At 38.4% G+C, this 19,100-nt stretch overlaps 1 protein-coding gene across 2 annotated transcripts; it reads left to right on the plus strand.

Annotated features, from left to right (window-relative positions):
* Positions 1-4,736, plus strand: LOC116278589 (olfactory receptor 1S1-like). Of its 2 annotated transcripts, XM_072970838.1 has the most exons (2): positions 1-16; positions 3,820-4,736. In XM_072970838.1, the coding sequence occupies exons 1-2, from the start codon at positions 1-3 to the stop codon at positions 4,734-4,736; spliced, it is 933 nt and encodes a 310-aa protein (XP_072826939.1). The 2 variants fall into 2 exon arrangements, with proteins under 2 accessions (XP_072826939.1, XP_031529667.2); XM_031673807.2 differs by lacking the exon at positions 1-16 and having other exon boundaries at positions 3,771-4,736.
* The last annotated feature ends 14,364 nt before the right edge of the window (positions 4,737-19,100 follow it).

The raw sequence follows: 19,100 nt of genomic DNA on the forward strand, positions 1-19,100 counted from the left end.
ATGCTGAAACCTGGAAGTTCAAGAGAGTCAAGTCCCCATGGGGTAAACCTTGGCTGATGGGAAGCAAGAGATGAAAAGGAACGGGGTATATACGTATCCCTTTCTCCTCTCCCTGGACTGATCCTAGCTATGATTTCTCCCTCCAGAGGAGTCCAACATGTTGGTGAATACATCTGATGAATAATCTCTGGCTCTTCCATCTTGTGAACAATCACCCTTGCAGTCATGCATTTCATTGCATTGTCTTGCATCTAGCTTAGCTTCTGGTCCCTCTGTTGTCCTCCTCCTTACATCTCAGGGATTTTTATCTTTCAAATAAAATGTCAAGACTTAAATTCTTGTTTCTGGCCTTGCTTTCTAGAAGACACATGCTAAGACAGTAGTTATCCTAGTCCCTTTGGACTGCTATAACAAAGTACCATAAACTCTGTGGCTTATAAACAACAGAAACTTAATTCTTTGAGTTCTGGAGGCTAGGAGTCCAAGATCAGGGTACAAGCAGATTCAGTGTCTAGTGAGCCTGCCTCCTGTTTCATAGACAGCCATCTTCTCACTGTGTCTTCACATGGCAAAAGGAACCACAGAGCTCATTTGGGCCTCATGTGCAAAAATACTCATCCCATTCATGAGGGCTCTGTTCCCATGACCTAATCACTTCCCAAGAGCCTCCCGCCTCTTACCATTGCCTGGGGGTCAAGTTTCAACATATAAATTTTAGGGGGACACAAACATTCAGACCATAACAGCAGTGGACAAAGGAACTCATGGACAAGTTGTGGAAACAAGGATTCTGTTTCCACCCACATTTCTTTTCTAGCTGTGGCTAAATAGATAGGTAGGTAGGTAGGTAGGTAGGTAGGTAGATAGATAGATAGATGAAATAACTTGCCTTTTCTTTCTTCTCCATTACCCAGTTATTCTAAATATTAGTCATGAATATCTATGCAGTTAGTCCATAGGTTAAGTTGTTTCCTGTTGAAGAGGGGGTGAGTGTTCTTGGTTTGGGTGAGAAATAACTGCAGTATATTATGAGGCACATGCAATCATTAGAAGAAGGAGTCTATTAATTTTGGTTGTGTCTCTGGCTATAGCCTCCCATTCTCCTGCCCATTTCAGGGTCTGTTTTTCTAGTCTTCCCAGTGTATCTGTGAACCACTCAATATCATTTCAATATGTTTCTTTTCAATATTAATAATTCAGAATTTATTTTTTAGTTTGTAACTAAGAGCCTTGAGTGCTGAATGACTGAGTCCCCAGATTCCCTTCCAACTCTGACCTTCATTCAAGTGATACAGAAGGCTGTAGTCTAGCCTCTTTTTCTATAGATGGCATCCTCTTGGAGTTATAATCCATAGTGCAGGAATTGAGCTCAACTCCCAAGGGATAGATTGAGTGTTGCCCCTCTGCTAGGCACTAGAGAGGAAACAGAGGAGGAACTCTCAAAGTGCTTACCATCTCACTGGGAGCATAAGACACACAGCAAACAATTCACTTGCTACAAAGCGCAATGAGCAACTAAGTTACAAACAGGAAATCACTGGTAAGAAGAGGTCTCTGAAAACAAGCAAACCAACAGTAACAAAAAAAAAGCAGAGCATCTATTCCCCATTTACCTCATTGAGACTGAGATGTGAAAACAACTGTCTGTCTTGAGGCAAATGCTTCAGGGATATTATCCTCAAGGACCTGGAAGGCGCTAAATGTCCCATGTGAGCCCAGCACCAGGACTCTACTAACGCTGTGCTTGGGAAAGAGTCAGGGTCTGAAAAATACAGAAGACCTGCTCTCAGTCTCCCCACTGCAACCCTGTCAAGAACAAGTTAAGCTACTGGGTCTAGATTCCAGTGACTTCCTAATATTCTACCATTTTTTCAGAGGTGAGACTTTTCAGACTTTAGTACTGCTCTTACCTAGCTAAGCAGGTCCTCAGGGACTCAGAACAATTTATGTGGGATTGATGGTGGGTGGGAGAGATAGGACAGGAAGGCGAGACAAGGTTGTTACTTAAAACTACACACTTCCTTGTGCCAGATGACCTCAGGCCAGATACACATCTTGCCCTGAGGTTAGATATAGATGCCTTTATCTCATTTTAGTTTTGCCTTAGCATCTCTCTTCTATGTATAAGTTTCTGTCTATCTCTGATTTTGAAGCCAAGCTTCTCAGGAGCAAAGAAACCTCAGAGCTACTGCTCCAGTCTCCACTACCTTTCAGTTTTCCAGAATCCCCGGGATGGAGATTTCCTTTTTTATGGTCTCTTCAGGGGGAAAAAAGGCTATTTAGAGACTTGGCTATTTCTAATCTTTGGGAGACAAATGATTTTGGAGATAAGAAGAAGAGAGAGAAAAAAACGAGAGGGAGACGACAGAAGGAGGGCAGAGGGACAAAGACCAACACCTCTTGGCTCTCAAGCCAATTTCCTTTCCAATTAGCCACAAGGACAACCATTCTCAGTCCAGTCTCCCTTCCCTGCCTTTGGGTAACACCTTGCAAGGTCCCTAGTTTTCTGGCCACCATTAGTTAAAAAAGGGAACTTTAATTTTAGTACTCCAGGTATTCAAAACTCCAGTCCAATTTAAAACTTCAATTTCACATCCTAAAAACGTGTGTCTTCCCTCCTGGGCTCAGCCTGATGTGCAGCTCAGGGCTGTGTAGCAGGAAGCGGTTAAGAAGGAAGAATGGGAGTGAGAAAAGGGCAAAGTCTTCAAGTCCGCTGCCAGGAAATACTAGCAGTTGGGGAGCTGTGTGTGGCAGGCACGCTCTGTCATGAGAACATGTGGGATTCTCCAGAGGTATTCTCAGGGATCTCCTGAATAGGAGTTTCCTGACACAGGTAACAAATTTCCTCCCTGATCTCTTTCTGACCCCTCCTTCATAAGAGAGCCACTCCATGACCTCTTACTGCTGTAGCCTCCTACCCCAGCAGGTTCCATCTTGGCAGGAGTCCCATCAAGGTGGCTTGAGCTCAAGGACTTCCTGCAGCATTCACGTGGCCTCTGGGTGACTCACTTGTTCATGTTGTGCCACGTGTGAGGACGCAGGATCGCCCCGCCATGCCTTCCCCTATGCCTCCTGCCGTGCCGTTGTGGGCTGATTCAGGGGCCTCCCAACTTCAGAAGGGGAGGCTGACACAAGGCTCTAGGTTCTTATGTGCCCCCTCAACCTTCTCCATTCCCCTCAAATCTAGCCAGGAATGAAGCAGAATTCTGGGCTTAGGTTTTATACACATTCCCCAAGAGCAGTTCTGTTGGAGTCCCCCCCCCAACCTGAGTGGGAAGGAGCACCCACACGGCAGTGTATTCCTGTGAGCACCCCGACCCTCAGGGGTCTCTACTTCCCCAAACTCTTCACTTTCACGACTCTTCAGATTTCTGTTTTCTTAGACTTAAGGGGTGGAGGTGAATGGTGGGAGAGGTCTTGGGACCAATTAGTTTGTTTTTAAGCAATTCCTTCAGGGATATCTAATGCCTTTGAAAATGGAATATATCTCACTTATTGTCCTCAGTTTAGTGCATTTAACTACATTTGGAGCCAACTGTAAAAATCAATTTCAGAATCATATTAGAATTTAAAAATGTGTTCATTGAGAAATACCGATCCTGTCTCTGTCTCTCCTTTCTAAGGTATTCCCTGAGGCTCTGCTCTCCTGACGCAGTTCCTTGTTAAGTAGTCTTTCTCTGCCCTTCGTTCCTCTTCAGCCTAGAGGGTGTGCCCTCCTTCCTGCGGTGGCCACAGTTGAGTGGGACCATGTTGAGCTTTCTTGTGGGGATATGAAGACCTTGTGTTCCTTTCTCCAGGTCGGCAGAATTATGCATCAAGGAAACCAAACCACCATCTCTGAATTCCTCCTCCTGGGACTCTCCAACCGGGCTGAGCAGCAGAAGCTCCTCTTCGTGCTTTTCCTGGGTATGTACCTGGTCACCATGGTTGGAAATGGGCTCATCATTCTGGCCATTGGCTTAGATTCTTACCTTCACACCCCCATGTACCTCTTCCTTGCCAATCTGTCCTTTGCTGATCTTTCCTCCATTTCCACTTCAGTCCCCAACATGCTGATGAATATTCAGACCAAGAGCCAATCCATCTCCTATGAGAGCTGCATCACACAGATGTATTTTTCTATTGTGTTTGTCGTCATTGACAACTTCCTCTTGGGGGTCATGGCCTATGACCGTTTTGTGGCTATCTGCCACCCCCTGAGCTACACAACCATCATGGAACCCAGGCTCTGCATTTTGCTCACAGTCATCCCGTGGGTCCTCAGTAATGCTGTTGCCCTAACACACACTCTCCTGCTCCTTCCATTGCTCTTCTGTGACAGCAATGCTCTCCCACACTTCTTCTGTGACTTGGCCCCTCTGCTCAGACTGTCCTGCTCAGACACAGTCGTCAATGAGCTTGTGTTGCTTGTCATGGGCTTATCAGTCATCACCTTCCCCTTCTCCCTCATTCTCTTCTCCTACGTCCACATCGTCAGGGCAGTCCTGAGACTCTCATGCACAGAGGGAAAGTGGAAAGCCTTCTCCACCTGTGGCTCTCACCTGACGGTTGTCTTACTCTTCTATGGGACTATTGTGGGGGTTTACTTCTGTCCCTCGTCCACTCACCCTGATGACAGAGATAAGATTGGTGCAGTGCTGTTCACTGTGGTGGCACCCATGATGAACCCCTTCATCTACAGCCTGAGGAACAAGGACATGAAAGGTGCTCTGAGAAAACTCATCTATAGGAAATAGCATTCTCCCTTTGATGCCCTGGGCAACTGAATTCCTTTTATCTCCATAAAGAAATAGATGAATCCCCCCAGAGATTGTGGCATAGTGTGATTATTCAGCTTTAGAAGAACTCCTAATCCAACCTCCGAGGGACTAGTGTTTACCATGTAGCTCTGGTCAAGATCCCACACCCTCATGTTACATCCCAACAGTCGCACACATCTTGATTATAATCTATGTAACCACAAACCTTGGTGAAATTGTTTATAACTTAGACAATTACATGTGCATGCAGTACCTATAGTCTAGTGTGTGTAACTTTGGAGATGGTTATCACTAATGTCTTTATTCAGTCTAGACTTCTCTAGGTCAGCTTTTCTCAAAGTTTGTCTTGTCAGAACTACTATTTGGTGAGATTTTTAATAGTTAATTTTAAAAATTAAGAGTCCCATGTTCAAATAATTTAATAGTTAATTTTAAAAATTAAGAGTCCCATGTTCAAATAATTTTGGGTGACTTTGAGCTAAAAGAAGCAAAATGTCTTAACCAGACAACTTCAGAGAGCTTTTAGTATAGTATAAATTTCCAGGAAGGTAACATGGTGTGTAGTATTTCTCTAAACTTATTCAGTCATACAGAACGTGATTCGTCACAGAGTGGTACATGAGATTTGTGCTGTACAGAACGAATTTTGGGAAGTGCATTTCAGTGGAGAAGGAGAGAGCATGTATATGGAAGACATGTGTTCTAGTCCTAACTCTGCCCTCAAGTAGCTATGAAGCTTCAGGCACATCAGAGAACTCGTTTCACGTCTGTAAAATGAAGCCATTGGCCCCAGTTGTTTCCAATCTAATATGTGTATCAGAATTACCTGGAGGAACTTGTATTCTGAAAATGTCCTTCAGGTGACTCTGATGTGCTAAAGAATTACTGAACCACATGAGCTCTGTGTTCCACTCCAGCTCTGGAATTTTGTGAATTTAGATACTTACTGGTTGGTGGAAATGTCTTTCAGACATACATCTTGAAAATACTCTGTAGCTACCCAGAAGAATGTAGGTTTTTGCCCCGTCAAAATCCTCTTTTTAAATATTTCCACCACTGGAGCAAACTGTTTGCTGGTTATTGAATATAATTTTTCCCTAACAATTGTACTGAAGTGTAGAGAAAAGGTTCATTCTAAATCCTGGCTTTTCTGCAAATTGTGATCCACCTGTGTGATCTAAGGGGAATTATTTAAGCACTGAAACTTCTCTTTTTCATCCGTAAAATTGGAATAGTAATTTCAACATCCCAAAGCCATTTGTGGTTAAATTGACATGTATATTGACAACTACCGTAGTGCCTAGAATATTGTAGATGTTAAAAAGCAAAGCGTGTTCCTTTTCTTCAACTGTTCCCTGGATTCCAACTCCAATCTACCTCCTCTACCAAATTAGGTTTATCTGTCCCCAGTCTAAGCTGACTTTTATTCTTCTCTAAAGTTACAAAAATCCAATTGCTTTAAGAGGAAATATATAATTAGCCACTTGCCTTTCTCTATGGTATCTCTTAAAGTTTTATGATTTTTTGAGTTTTCATTACTACTGTGACCTCAACTCTTTTTATGTGGGTTACCAAACTAGCCTCTTAACTGTCCTACCTTCCCTGAGCACCTCAAAATCCACCCTATTCCACTCACAGCTCTAACGTGAAAATCAGAGTCCTCTGCTTTCGTTATTCCACGTGGAGTAGTAAAGCGCCTCAGATTTGTCATCAGGAGACTTAGAATCTAGCCTAAATCTGCCACTGACTCACTGTGTGACAAGCCATGTCATTAAGCTGGTTTTTTTTTCTGTAATGTAGCGAGTGATCCCATATGAACCAAGGAGGTTTTATAATAGCTTGTATCATTAAAATTCATTTATGTGAAGTAGAAAATGCAGAAAGAGCTACCTGAGAGGAGAGTCAACAAAATGTTAGCAGTGGCTGCGGGAGATTATATTTTCGAAAAATGGCCACAGCAATGTTTTCCACTCGACATGTTCTTGAAGTGCTTTCCCACTTCCTCATCAGGAGACGGAGTCTGTGTCTCTCCCCTTGAGCCTGAAGGCTGTGGGGGCTGCTTTGACTAGCAGAGCATCCCCCAGGCGCTGTTGCACGAGTCCCAAGGCTCTCAGAAAAGCCAGCACCGCTTCCACCTCTGGGGCCCTGGGTTAGAATGCACGAAGGCCCAGCACTCTGAGGCCGCTGTGCTGGAGAGACCACACGGAGTCAGAGGGAGATGCTCAAGGAGCCCCAGGGGCTCCAGCCGGCAGATCTCAGAGCCCCCCCGCCAGTCACCCAGCACCTGCGGGAAACCCCCGCTGACCCCAGCCGAGGCCCTGACTGCGAGCACGGGAGTGGCAGCCACCCAGCCGAGCGCAGTCGACTCCCAGGACTGTGAGAGGTGACGATAAAACGCCCATTATTATTTTAAATCTCTTACATTTGGGGTTTGTTGTACAGCAATATATAACCAAAACGGGGATTGTGTTTCATAGGGTAGAGTGATTTATATTATACCACATATCACTGTAACATTTTATTGTGTGTGTCATTCTAGGAAGAAGAAAAAAATTTTTTAAGAAAAATAAACTGTCTTTATTAAACCATCTTGCCTAACATTGAATCAGAATCTTCTCAGTTGCATAAACATCAGTTTGGCAGAGCCATAACTTTCCTTCTTTATTCAGGTTTCATCTACCCTGTGTTTGATGGAATAAGAACTGTGATGGTTAGACCCAGGTCATTTAGTTTGAATTGGCTGCCATCCCCGTGGGCCTGTCCTGGACCACTTACTTCTGTCTTATAGGTTGCACAGGAGGCTGTACCCGTTCTCAGATTCCACCATCTGCAGTGAGTAATGGGGAAGTTGAGTTGGCTAGGAATAGATGTCCGTGCAAATTTGGAGTTTGCCTGAGAGAGTGAATTTTAAGATTAAGGGTGGGACACAAAAAATAACCTATTCTGAAGATAGAGAATCAAACTTTTATGAAAACCTTGACAAGTTTTCAGAGAAGAAAGGCATAAATCTGTACCTAAATACTTGTATTTCCCTAAATAATTCTTCATCATTTTCAACAAGTGAAATAAACCTTTTATTTACCAGGCTCTGAGTCTGTCCCTGGGACTAAAAGGTTGAATAATTCACACTTAATACACTCACACTAAAGAGAGAAACTGACAAAACATTTTTGAGTGATTCTTAAGACTCGAAAAGCAAAGACAATATTTAGTCAATAACCCATGTTATTAAGTTTAGAAAGCATGAAGATTTTTGTGAAAAGCGCAATCAACAAGACTTTATGCCATTCTTGGTTTTTTTTGCATTAGCCATACCTGAGAAAAGTCAACTGGTGATTTTATGAACAAATAAACAGAAGCCTCTGCCTTCTAAGTGGAGGTAACACAAATGCAAGAGAAATGTCTAGAAAAAAAACCCATATGTTGACTAGGGATGATTTGTAAAACCTAATTTTGGAGTGTCAGCGAATATTTATTTATTCACTAAACAAATCTTTTTTGAGTACCTAGTGAGAGTCAAAAGTAAATAAGACAGCACCATTGGTTTTGGGGGTCTTATTTCATAGTGCGTGAGACAGGCAGTGAACACATAAATACATAAATGTTGGCTATAATATGAGTAACAAGAAGGTGTATGGTAAAGAGTGAAGTAGGGTGAGGGGATAGCCGATGACACAGGGTGGAGTAGCTGTTTTACACAGGGAGGTTCAGGAGCTGGGGAAGGCTTATCTTAGGAATTTGAGCTGAGAACTGAATTGAATAAGGGGGTAAGCCATGAGAAGATCTGGGGGACACATTCCAAGAAAAAAGGAAGAACAGGAATAAAGATCCTGTTGCGAGAACATGTCGAGCATTGTCAAGGAATAGTAAGTGTACTGGACGAGGGGGAAGGAGAGGGTAAGCAGATAAAGTCATGGAGGTCGTTAAGCACCCAACCTGGATGAACCTTGCAGGTCACAGTAAAGAATTTGAATTTGATTTAAATACCTTAAGTAAGCACTTAAATCCATGAGACTGGGTGAAATCACCCGAGGAGTGACTACAGGGAAAGACCTGTGACCACGCCCTGGATGACTCTAACATTCAGAAACCAGGACCCAGCCAAGGAGCCTGAGGGGCAGCAGCCAAGGAGGAAGGAAAACCAGAGCACAGCAGCGTCAGGAAGGCAGGGGAAGGAAGTGAAAATTCTTCCAAGGAAAAGGGGGGATGAACTGTTTCAAATACCACAGACGCCAAACCATCAGTCCTGAAATTGTGCTTTCTGATCCGCCCTCTCCAGCCCACGCAGCTGCCATCCCTAGCGAGCTCCTGACCAGTCCTGCACCCTCAGGGTTGAATTGAAATCAAAACTGCCTCCTTCAGAACATATTTCTCAGAAGATGAAGGCATCTCACAGTGTTTTCCCTGCCCTGGTTTCAGATTGACTGCAAATACTCAGTTTGGGGAGAAGGTGGTATATACTAACAGTATAAGCATTCATTTCAATACATGATGACCTAAAGGGCTCTGTTTACAGTCTGGTCCTTTTAAAGTAATGTCAGGTGGAGCTGTGGTGGGATTTCAGAGACTAACGAATGAGAACAAGGAGGAAATTGTACCGGCATAGAATTCTCAGGGGAACAGGACCCTCATGAGGGCAGTCACTTCTCCTCTTCCCACTTGATAGGGAAGAAACAATTAAACTACATGCAGGGACACAATTTGATATGTTGAGTAGCACATACAAATATTTGCAGTCTTACTATCCTTTCTTCCCTCTTTAAAAAAATTAAGATGCATTTTACAAACATCAAGAATGGTTTTAATTAATTTACATTTATTGTGATCTTTGATATTTGAAACATATTTCTCAAAAATTAAGTTTGCTTTCTAGCTGTCACATTTTTTTATTATGTGTTTTGTCCATTCCATTCTTTTGGGTGTTATAACTAAATGTTAAGCTACTAGAAATTTCAAGAAATTGAAAAATGATATCCAACTTTTCTCTTCTTGAGTTTATAAAGAATAGGCAGATATGAAACATGTCAGGGAGATGGAGATTAAATTCTGCTTTAATTCTGATAAGTCAGCTTGAAAGTCTGGCTCAGAGCTATGCACAGATGGGCTTCTTTTCTCCTCCAAATTACCCCCCTGTAGCCATTGCTTATGGTGCTCACCCCACATCCCCTTGGCACTCGTCCCTGTACAGATCAATTCTTATTCAAAAAAAAAAATCTGCAACTTTTAAACTGAGGGCTTATCTTACTTCAAGAATATGCTTAGCCCTTGTGTGGGCCATTTAATGTATCTGGTGGCAACCATCATGAAATATCAGAAAAAGTACTCTGAGTCATGTTTTATGCAGTTTCCAGGATGATCAAGCCTCGGTTGCTTACAGACATCAACTATTTGCTAATAAAACCATGTATCGGCTTCTTTCCTTTCCTCGTCTCCTTTTCCCGCTCCCCTATCAGTACTTTCTGTGTTAACTCTCAAATAAACCACCTAGACTCAAATCACTGACTGTGGAGGTCTGCTTCTGGGGAGCCTCCTCTAATATGTATCCCAAGATTATGTCTTTTACACAGGGCAGCACCCGTCCCATAGTCTATACACACAAGAGAGGAGGGCAGAATGACAGCAGACACCCTTGCTGCAGACAGGCAAGACCAAAAGGGAAAAAGCAGAGGAACACAACGTGTTCTGTTCCTTCTTCCAAATTCCCTCGCCTGACACTGTTTTCCATCTCTTCCCTCTCCTTGAGACACTTTCACTCTACTTCTGCACCTGCAGAGGGTACTAAACCAACTTCTGATTTTTATGTATCTGGTAATGTCTTGATTCATCATGTCTCTCACATGGCAGTTTGTCTTGGTATAGAAATACAGAATAATACTTATTTTGCCTCAGCCTTTTGAAGATATGTGTTTATTACGTACTGAATTCTATCCTGTTTTCTGCGAGAAGTCTAAGGCAAACCTGATTATTTCTACTTGCAAGACAATATGATCAATATAGAAAAGTTAAGTGTGTTTCTCAGAAATTGATGTAATTCTTCAGACAGGACACTCAAGTTTCTTCAAGTTGAAAATTTTGAACCATTCTCTATTTGAAAATGTATTTTGCCCTGTTCTCTGTATTCGTTCCTTATGGAGTTTATACAACAGTATGTTGAGGTTTTTCAATCTATTCTGCCTGTTTCTTAAATTGTCTTTCCCATTTTTATCTCTTTGTTTCTCTACACATTTAGACAAATGTATAGTGAATTGTATTCATCATTATAGTATAATACAGAGTATTTTTGCTGCTTTAAAAATCCTCTGTGTGGATAAATTTAGGAGTTTGAGATTTACAAATGTTAGCCACTATATATATAAAAATAGATTTTAAAAAAGTTTCTTCTCTATAGCACAGGGGACTATGTTCAATATCTTGTAATAACCGTTAATAAAAAAGAATATGAAAATGAATATTTGTATGTGTATGCATGACTGGGATATTGTGCTGCACACCAGAAATTGACACATTGCAACTGACTGTACTTTAATAAAAAATAAATAAATTAATTTAAAAAATCTGTGCTATGTCTTTCTCCTCCCCCAACCCCTGTCGACCACTAAGCTTTTTATTACCGCTACAGTTTTACATTTTCCAGAATGAGATACTGTTGGAATTATATAAAGTGTGTCACCTTTGCAAATTGGCTTCTTTGATGTAGTAAACTTACTACATCAAAAGACATAAGCTTCCTCCATGTCTTTTAATGGTGTGATAGCTCATTTCTTTTTAGTGCTGAACAATATTCCATTGTCCTGGTGTATAAAAGTTTAATCTGTTCACCTACTGAAGAGCATCTATTGCTTCCAAGATTTAGCAATTATGAATAAAGCAGTTATAAATATCCATGTGTGGGGCTTTGAGTGGACATAAATTTTCAACCCCGTTGGGTAAATACCAAGGAGCAATTTGTAGGATCGTATGGTGAAAATATGTTTAGTTTTGTACGAAACCGCCAAACTGACTTCCAAAGTATCTGTACCATTTTGCATTCCCACTGGGAATGAATGAGGGTTGCCTTTGCTCCACATCCTCAACAGCATGTGGTATTGTGAGAGTTCCGGCTTTCTGCGATTCTAATACATGTATAGCGGCATCTCATTTGCATTTTAGCTTACATTTCCCTGATGACATGATGTGAAGCATCTTTTCATATGCCTATTTGCCTTTCGTATATCTTCTTTGGTGAGGTTTTTGCTAAGGTCTTTGTCTCTCTTTTCTAATAAGGTTGTTTGTTTTCTTATTGTTGGATTTTATTTTTATTTTTAACATTTTTTTATTGAGTTATAGTCATTTTACAATGTTGTGTCAGATTCCAGTGTAGAGCACAATTTTTCAGTCATACATGAACATGCATATATTCATTATCACATTTTTTTTCGCTGTGAGCTACCACAAGATCTTGAATATATTTCCCTGTGCTACACAGTATAATCTTGTTTATCTATTCTACGTTTTGAAATCCCAGAATTTTAAGAGCTCTTTTTATATTTTCAATAACAGCCCTTTAGCAGATGTGTCTTTTGCAAACATTTTCTCCACGTTTGTGGCTTATCTTCTCATTCTCTTGATGGCATCTTTCATAAAGCAGAAGTATCAAATTTTAGTAAAATCCAGCTTAGCAGTTATTTCTTCCATAGATCGTACCTTTGGTGTTGCATTTAAAAGTTATCCTATTTTATCTCCTAAGTGTTATATGATTTTGTATTTCACATTAAAATATCTGATCTATTTAAAGTTACATTTTGTATAGGAGATAAGGTCCAAATTCTTTTTTTTTTTGGCATGTGTATGTCCAGTTATAAGTATTATTTATTGAAGAGATTATCTTTACTCCATTGTATTGCCTATGCTCCTTGTCATAGGTCAGTTGAATATATTTATGAAGGCTTATTTCTGAGCTCTCTGTTCTGTTGGTCTTTATTGGACTATTCTTTGTCAATATTGCACTGTTTTAACTATTGTAATTTTATAATAAGTCTTGAAGCTGAGTAGTGTCAGGCCTCCAACTTTGTTCTCATTCATCATTGTCTTGGCTGTTCTGGGTCTTTTACCACTGTGTATAAACTTTGGAATAAATTTGCTGATATCCACAAAATAACTTGCTGGGATTTTGTTTGAGATTAAAATAAATCTATAGATAAAGCCAAGAAGAACTGACCTCTTGACAATATTGAGTCTTCCTATCTGTGAGCGTGGAATATTTCTCCATTTGTTTAGTTCTTCCTTGGTTTCATTCATCAGCATCAGAGTTTTGTAGTCTTCTTCATAGTTCTTACACATATCTTGTTAGGTTTGTAACTAAGTGCAGTCTGCCCTCTGTATCTGTGAATTCCCCATCTGTGGATTCAACGAACTGCAGATGAAAAATATTTGGAAAAGAATTCCAGAAAGTTCCAAAAAGCAAAACTTGAATTTATTGCACATCAGCATATATCTACATAGCATTTGAATTCTATTTACAACAATTCACATAGCATTTATATTGTGTTAGATATTATAAGTATCTAGAGATGATTTAAATTATATGGGTGCATAGGCTACAGGCAAATACTATGCCACTTTATATAAGGACTTGAGCATCCACAAGCTTTATCTGTGGGGAAGTCCTACAACCAATCCCCCAGAGATGCTAAGGGATGATTGTATTTCGTTTTGGGGGTGCTAATATAAAAGCCTTTGTGTTTTAATTTCAAATTCCACTTGTCAATTTCCAGTATATATAAAAGCAATAGAATTTTGTATATTAACCTTGCATCCCACTACCTTGCTATAATCACTTATTAGGTCCAGAAGTTTTTTGGTTTTTGTCTATGCTTTCAGATTCCTACATAGGCAATTTTGTCATATGTGAATGAAGACAGTTTCTGTTTCTTTCTTCCCAATTTGTCTCAATTTTATAACCCTTTCTTATTGTATGAGCTAGGACTTACAATATTGAAAGGAATGGTGAAAGAAGACATCACTGCCTTGTTCCTGATCTTAGTGGAATATCTTCTAGTTTCTCATCATTAAGTGTGAAGTACAAAGCACAAAGTTGGTTTTTTGTAGATATTCTTTATCACATGGAGAGTGTTGACATTTATTCTTACTTTATTGAGAATTTTTACCATGAATCAGTGTTGGATTTGTCAAATAACTTTCCTGCATTTATTGATGATTGTGCAATTAGTCTTTTTTAGCCTGTTTATGCAATGGATGACATTAATTTTCAAATATTGGACCATCTCTGCATGTCTATGATAAATACCATGTGGCTATGCTGTATAATTCTTTTTATACATTGAGTTTAACTCTTAATTTTTTTGAGAATTTCTTTTGAGGATTTTTGCATCTGTGTTTAAGAGAGATATTGGTCTGTGATTTTCTTTTGTTGCAATGTCTTTGGTTTCGATATTAGGGTAATGCTGGCTTCATAGAGCGAGTTAGGAAGTATTTCCTCTGATTCTATCCTCTGAAAGTGATTGCAGAGGATTGGTGTAATTTCTTCTTTACATGCTTGGTAGAATTCACCTATAAACTCACCAGGGGCTTTCTGTTTGGAAAGGTTATTAATTGCTGATTCAATTTCTTTAATAGATAAAGGGCTATTAATTACAACAGATTGTCTGTTTTTTCCTGTATGATTTTGGCAAACTGTGACTTTCAGGGAATTGGTCAATTTCATCTAAATTATCAAAACTGTGAGCACAGAGTTGTGCCTAGTATTCCTTTATTATACTTTCAATGTCCATAGACTCTGAAATGATGTCCCTTCTTTCATACCTGGTGTTAGTAATTTGTGTGCACTTTCTTATTTCAGTTAGTTTTTCCTGGTTAAAGTCTTACTGGTTTTATCGATTTTTTCTAAGAACCAGCTTTTAGTTTCATTGATTTTCCTTTTTTTTTTTCCCATTGGTTTTCACTCTTGATTTTCTGTTTTCAATTTCATTGATTTATGTTCTAGTGCTTATTAATTTTCTTCTGTTTATTTTGAATTTAATTTGTTCTTCTTGTTCTAGTTTCCTAAGGTAAACTTAGATTATGCATTTTAGGTCTTTCCCAATATATACATTCAATGCTATAAATTTCCTTCTAAACACTGTTTTCTCTGAATCCCCCAAGACTTGATAAGCTGTGTTTTCATTCTATTAGCTCAAAATATTTAAAAATTTCTCTTGATATTTCTTCTTCACCTATTTTTATTTAAAATTATATTCTTTAATATCCACATATTTTATTAGTATTTATTTTACTTCCAAGATTTCTTATTCATTTCTTTTTCATATTGTGTGCTGCTGAATGATAACCCCTTATTTTTCTTTTATTTCCAGCTTTTAAATTATATTAGAACCCATGCAGAATGATCTTAAGTCCATAATCTTAACTTTCCTTTCAAAAAATTGCTGTTCAAGTTAACCAACTTTTCTGTGTGTCACTTTCCTCATCTGTACAATTGGGATATTAACATTTTTCTCCTTTAAGTTAAATTAAGTTGAAATAAATTACATCATGTTGAATACTTAGTTTAATGTCTGCTTTACAGCAAGTGCTCACCAATATTTATACTAGTAGTACTGCAATTAAAGTACTATAAAAACTCCTGGTGGTACTATTATAGCTGACAGTGGTACTTACTGTGTTGATAAAAGTATGAAGTAATAAAAAATGCTATAATACAAAATATCATATTGTAATGTTAACAATTAAACTATAAGGCTCAATCAAAAACTAAAGATTGAATGAGGGAATGAGAGAGAGGAAGAGAGGATGGAAATTTAAGAAAAGAATTAGAAGGAAAAATTTTCAGATTATAAATACAGCGTAATCATTGAGAAGATACTCAGACCATTTACCCAAGTATGTTGCATGGACTTGTTTAGTAGTTTTCCTAGGTCATATAGGTAAGTGTACTGGTTAACAATTTAAGGAATGTGGTCTTGAGTACATTATTGCCACTCCTTGAATCTCAGTTTCATGCACTGCTAAAAATCCAGTTCGTATAATTACCAGGTTACTTACTTCACAAAGCTATAAAGATTAATTTTAACCATATGGAGAAACCTTCTAACACAATGTCTAATAAAAGAAAAAATTCACCATTATTTCCCCTCATAGTCCTCTCATTCTCCCCTAGCTGGCTCTGCACATATGCCAAAGTTTAGGACAATTGATCACTTTATAATAAAAATGTGTATGTGCTCACAATTTAAAAAATAATGCTTGCCTTCTTCTAACTCTTAAGGCATAGTCTGATCACTTTGATTTAATTCCCTCACATCAACAATGTGTATTGAATCCCAACTGTGCACCAGGAGATATGTATGTTACTATTATTACAAAGTAAATAAAATGATCTTTACTTATTATGTGGGCAGAGGCAGCAGGAACTGCAAATCAACATTCAAATAGTGATAAATGCTATAATCAAATATAGATGAAGCATCATTAAATCACTTTGAAAGTTTCCAGAATGTGCCAGAACAGCCTGGAGGCCATGAAGTTTCTTCCTTCTGTGAGTTACCATATTGGGCCCAAACACATAAACATGTGTATCTGGTTACACCCACTTTTGAAGATAGTTAATTTTTTTATTTCTCTGATATATACAAAAGGTGGCTAATGCATTACCCCAAATCTATTGTTTATACTCCCAGATATAAAGGGACACAAAAGTCTTTTTGATCAAGGAATTCAGAGGCATAGGGATATGGTCAAAACTGTACTACAAACACATGATCAATTCCAGTCCTAGTTCTGTTGATAACCTGCCGTGCATAGATCTGCCGTGGCCTGATATTCTTAATTCACAACATAGAAAACCCTCTCTCCCTAACTCAGGTTTTTATCTTGCTTTCATATGACAGTGAATATGAAAGTTCTTTGAAAAAGCACAAAATATACTAATATTTTAAAATTAGGCAATCTGAGCCATTACTTTCTGCTGTCTTCCCCATCTCTTCTTGGTTATTGCTCCAGATTTTCCATCTGGTGACTTTTTATCATTTCTCTCTCTCTTGATTCTCTATAATGTCCTCTGTGTTTTTTTTTTTTTTTTTGAGACGTCATTCTTCTGGTTTCCTTTAGTTCTTTGTCTAAGATTTCATTTAGCTCTGTGAGTATATGTAAAATATTTGTCTTAAAAGGGCTGAAAAATATAGAATACATAGGAATGAAATCTTAAAAAAATGAGTTTAAAAATAGACATATTCATGAATTGGGAGACTTAAAGTTGACTACATTTCAGACCTCATGCAGTCACAGTTGAAACCCAAGTAAGGCTTTTTAGGGTGAATCTTGACGTGGTTACTGTAAGTTTACATGGAATTACAGAACTGGTGAGTAGACAAAGTAATTATGGAAAAGAAGAACAAAGTAGGAACATGAAAATTATCTCACTTCATGGCTCACTATAACATATAATATTCAAGACATATGGCGTTAGGGGAAAGATCTGTTCCATGAATCAGTGGAGCAGATTCTAGCATCCAGAAGTGACCCACAGATATATAATCAACTGGTTTTTGTGAAAGATGAAAAGGAAAGTGAACAGAGAAAATACATTCTTTTCAACAAATTTTGCTGCAATGGTTGTCAGTCCTCATGCAAAACAAAACAAGAACAAAATGCTAAATATAAACTGAAATCATATGCTTCTTCATAATGTCCCCCATTTCCCTTTATGCAAATGTCTTAAAAAGTTTTATTAAGGTTCAGAATTGCCAAACTGAAAGCAACCAGATGCCCTTCCAAGAGTGAATGATTAAACAATGTAGTATATTGTTATATTGGAAGACTTATTGGTGATAAAATAGGATATTATTGATTCATGCAACAATATGAATGAGTCTAAAGTGGGTTTTATAATGAAAGAACCAAGATCTAAAGGTTCTATATTGTATGATTCCTTTCATATAACACAGGTCTGGAAAAAACTCAGTGATTTCCAAGAGTTGAGGTGGGGAGTGAGGACTGATTTTCTATAAAAGAGATGGAAAGGGAAATTTTAAGATAATACAACTATTCTTCATGGTATTGAGCTGGTGAACAAATAACTATACATTTGCTAAAACCCACAGAACTATACATAGCAAAGAGTGAAATTTAATATATCCAAATCAAAAAGAATCAGCCAGGAGCACTGGAGAATCTCAGGAGTGAACACAGACTCTTAAAAACAAATTAATTGTACTGCAAATGAGTTAACCTCACTCAAGGGAGATAGGGAAAAAATAAGCTGACCTAAGTAATGTTGGAAAATTGTGTATTGACAGGGAACTGCAAGGCTGCAAAAGTACTACACTTCAGTTGCTAAAGTTGTTTCTCATGGGCGTATAGATTAACAATGTTCAAACTGCTTTACTTGTAAACTGGAACCACACAAATAAATTAACTAATGGAAATTGTTGAGACCCAAGTTTCACACTGTCAGAGATGGAAGTTACAGATAAGAAAGGGGAAACATTGGGTTGAAACAGATTAAAGTCAAGGACATCAGTAGGCACTCATGTTTAACTTAAAATAGGTATGATGGATAGTTAGAGAAATAAGAGTAATTCTGAATATATATACAGACTACATAGATATATACTTTCTACCTTTATAGACCAGAGGGTCTAGAAGTGAAACTTCAATACTAGCAAGCACATTCAGCCTCCAAATCTGGGATTTTGAATACATTCTCTTCCTCCATTTTTCTTATACACTGGCTATATTATCCTTTGAAAATTGTAATATGAGCATGTTGGTTCTATAAAATGATTCAGTCAAGACAGAAATATTAATTCAAGATGCTTTATTTATCTCTTGGTAAAATGTGCTCCCCTAAAGCAATTTTTTCATTAATAGTATATCATTTTATTCTCAAATTAGGACTCTTAGAATAGCATTCAACTAAAGAAATAAAAAAATATTAGACATAAATTTATATTCTAATGCATGAATTAAATATCTTAATTATTATTGTTAAAACATAAGAACACTCCATTTAATTATGTCAAATCGCTCATTTCAATGTAGGTATCCTCATGGGCACATGCGCTTTGTATGTGGTCTCATTTGTGCCCTTATTTTATGTGTATTTGCAATGATGTGGGAGAAAAAAAGCATGCAAAATAAGTGAATAAACCAATATCCTTAAGAAAATTTTAGATTGGCAGGCGCCAAGACGCCTGAGCCATTTCTGTTCAGGTACTGTGTTTCTGGACATAGTGTTTCCTTTTTTCGGAACAAGAGACTTTTTATTCATAAGGATATCACTTCAGGAACTTAATTTTACTATAGCCTTGATGAAACTAGATTACTGCACATTGTACAATGTTGAAA

The sequence above is a fragment of the Vicugna pacos genome, chromosome 10 (assembly GCF_048564905.1).
Source record: "Vicugna pacos chromosome 10, VicPac4, whole genome shotgun sequence".
Classification (NCBI taxonomy): Eukaryota; Metazoa; Chordata; class Mammalia; order Artiodactyla; family Camelidae; genus Vicugna; species Vicugna pacos.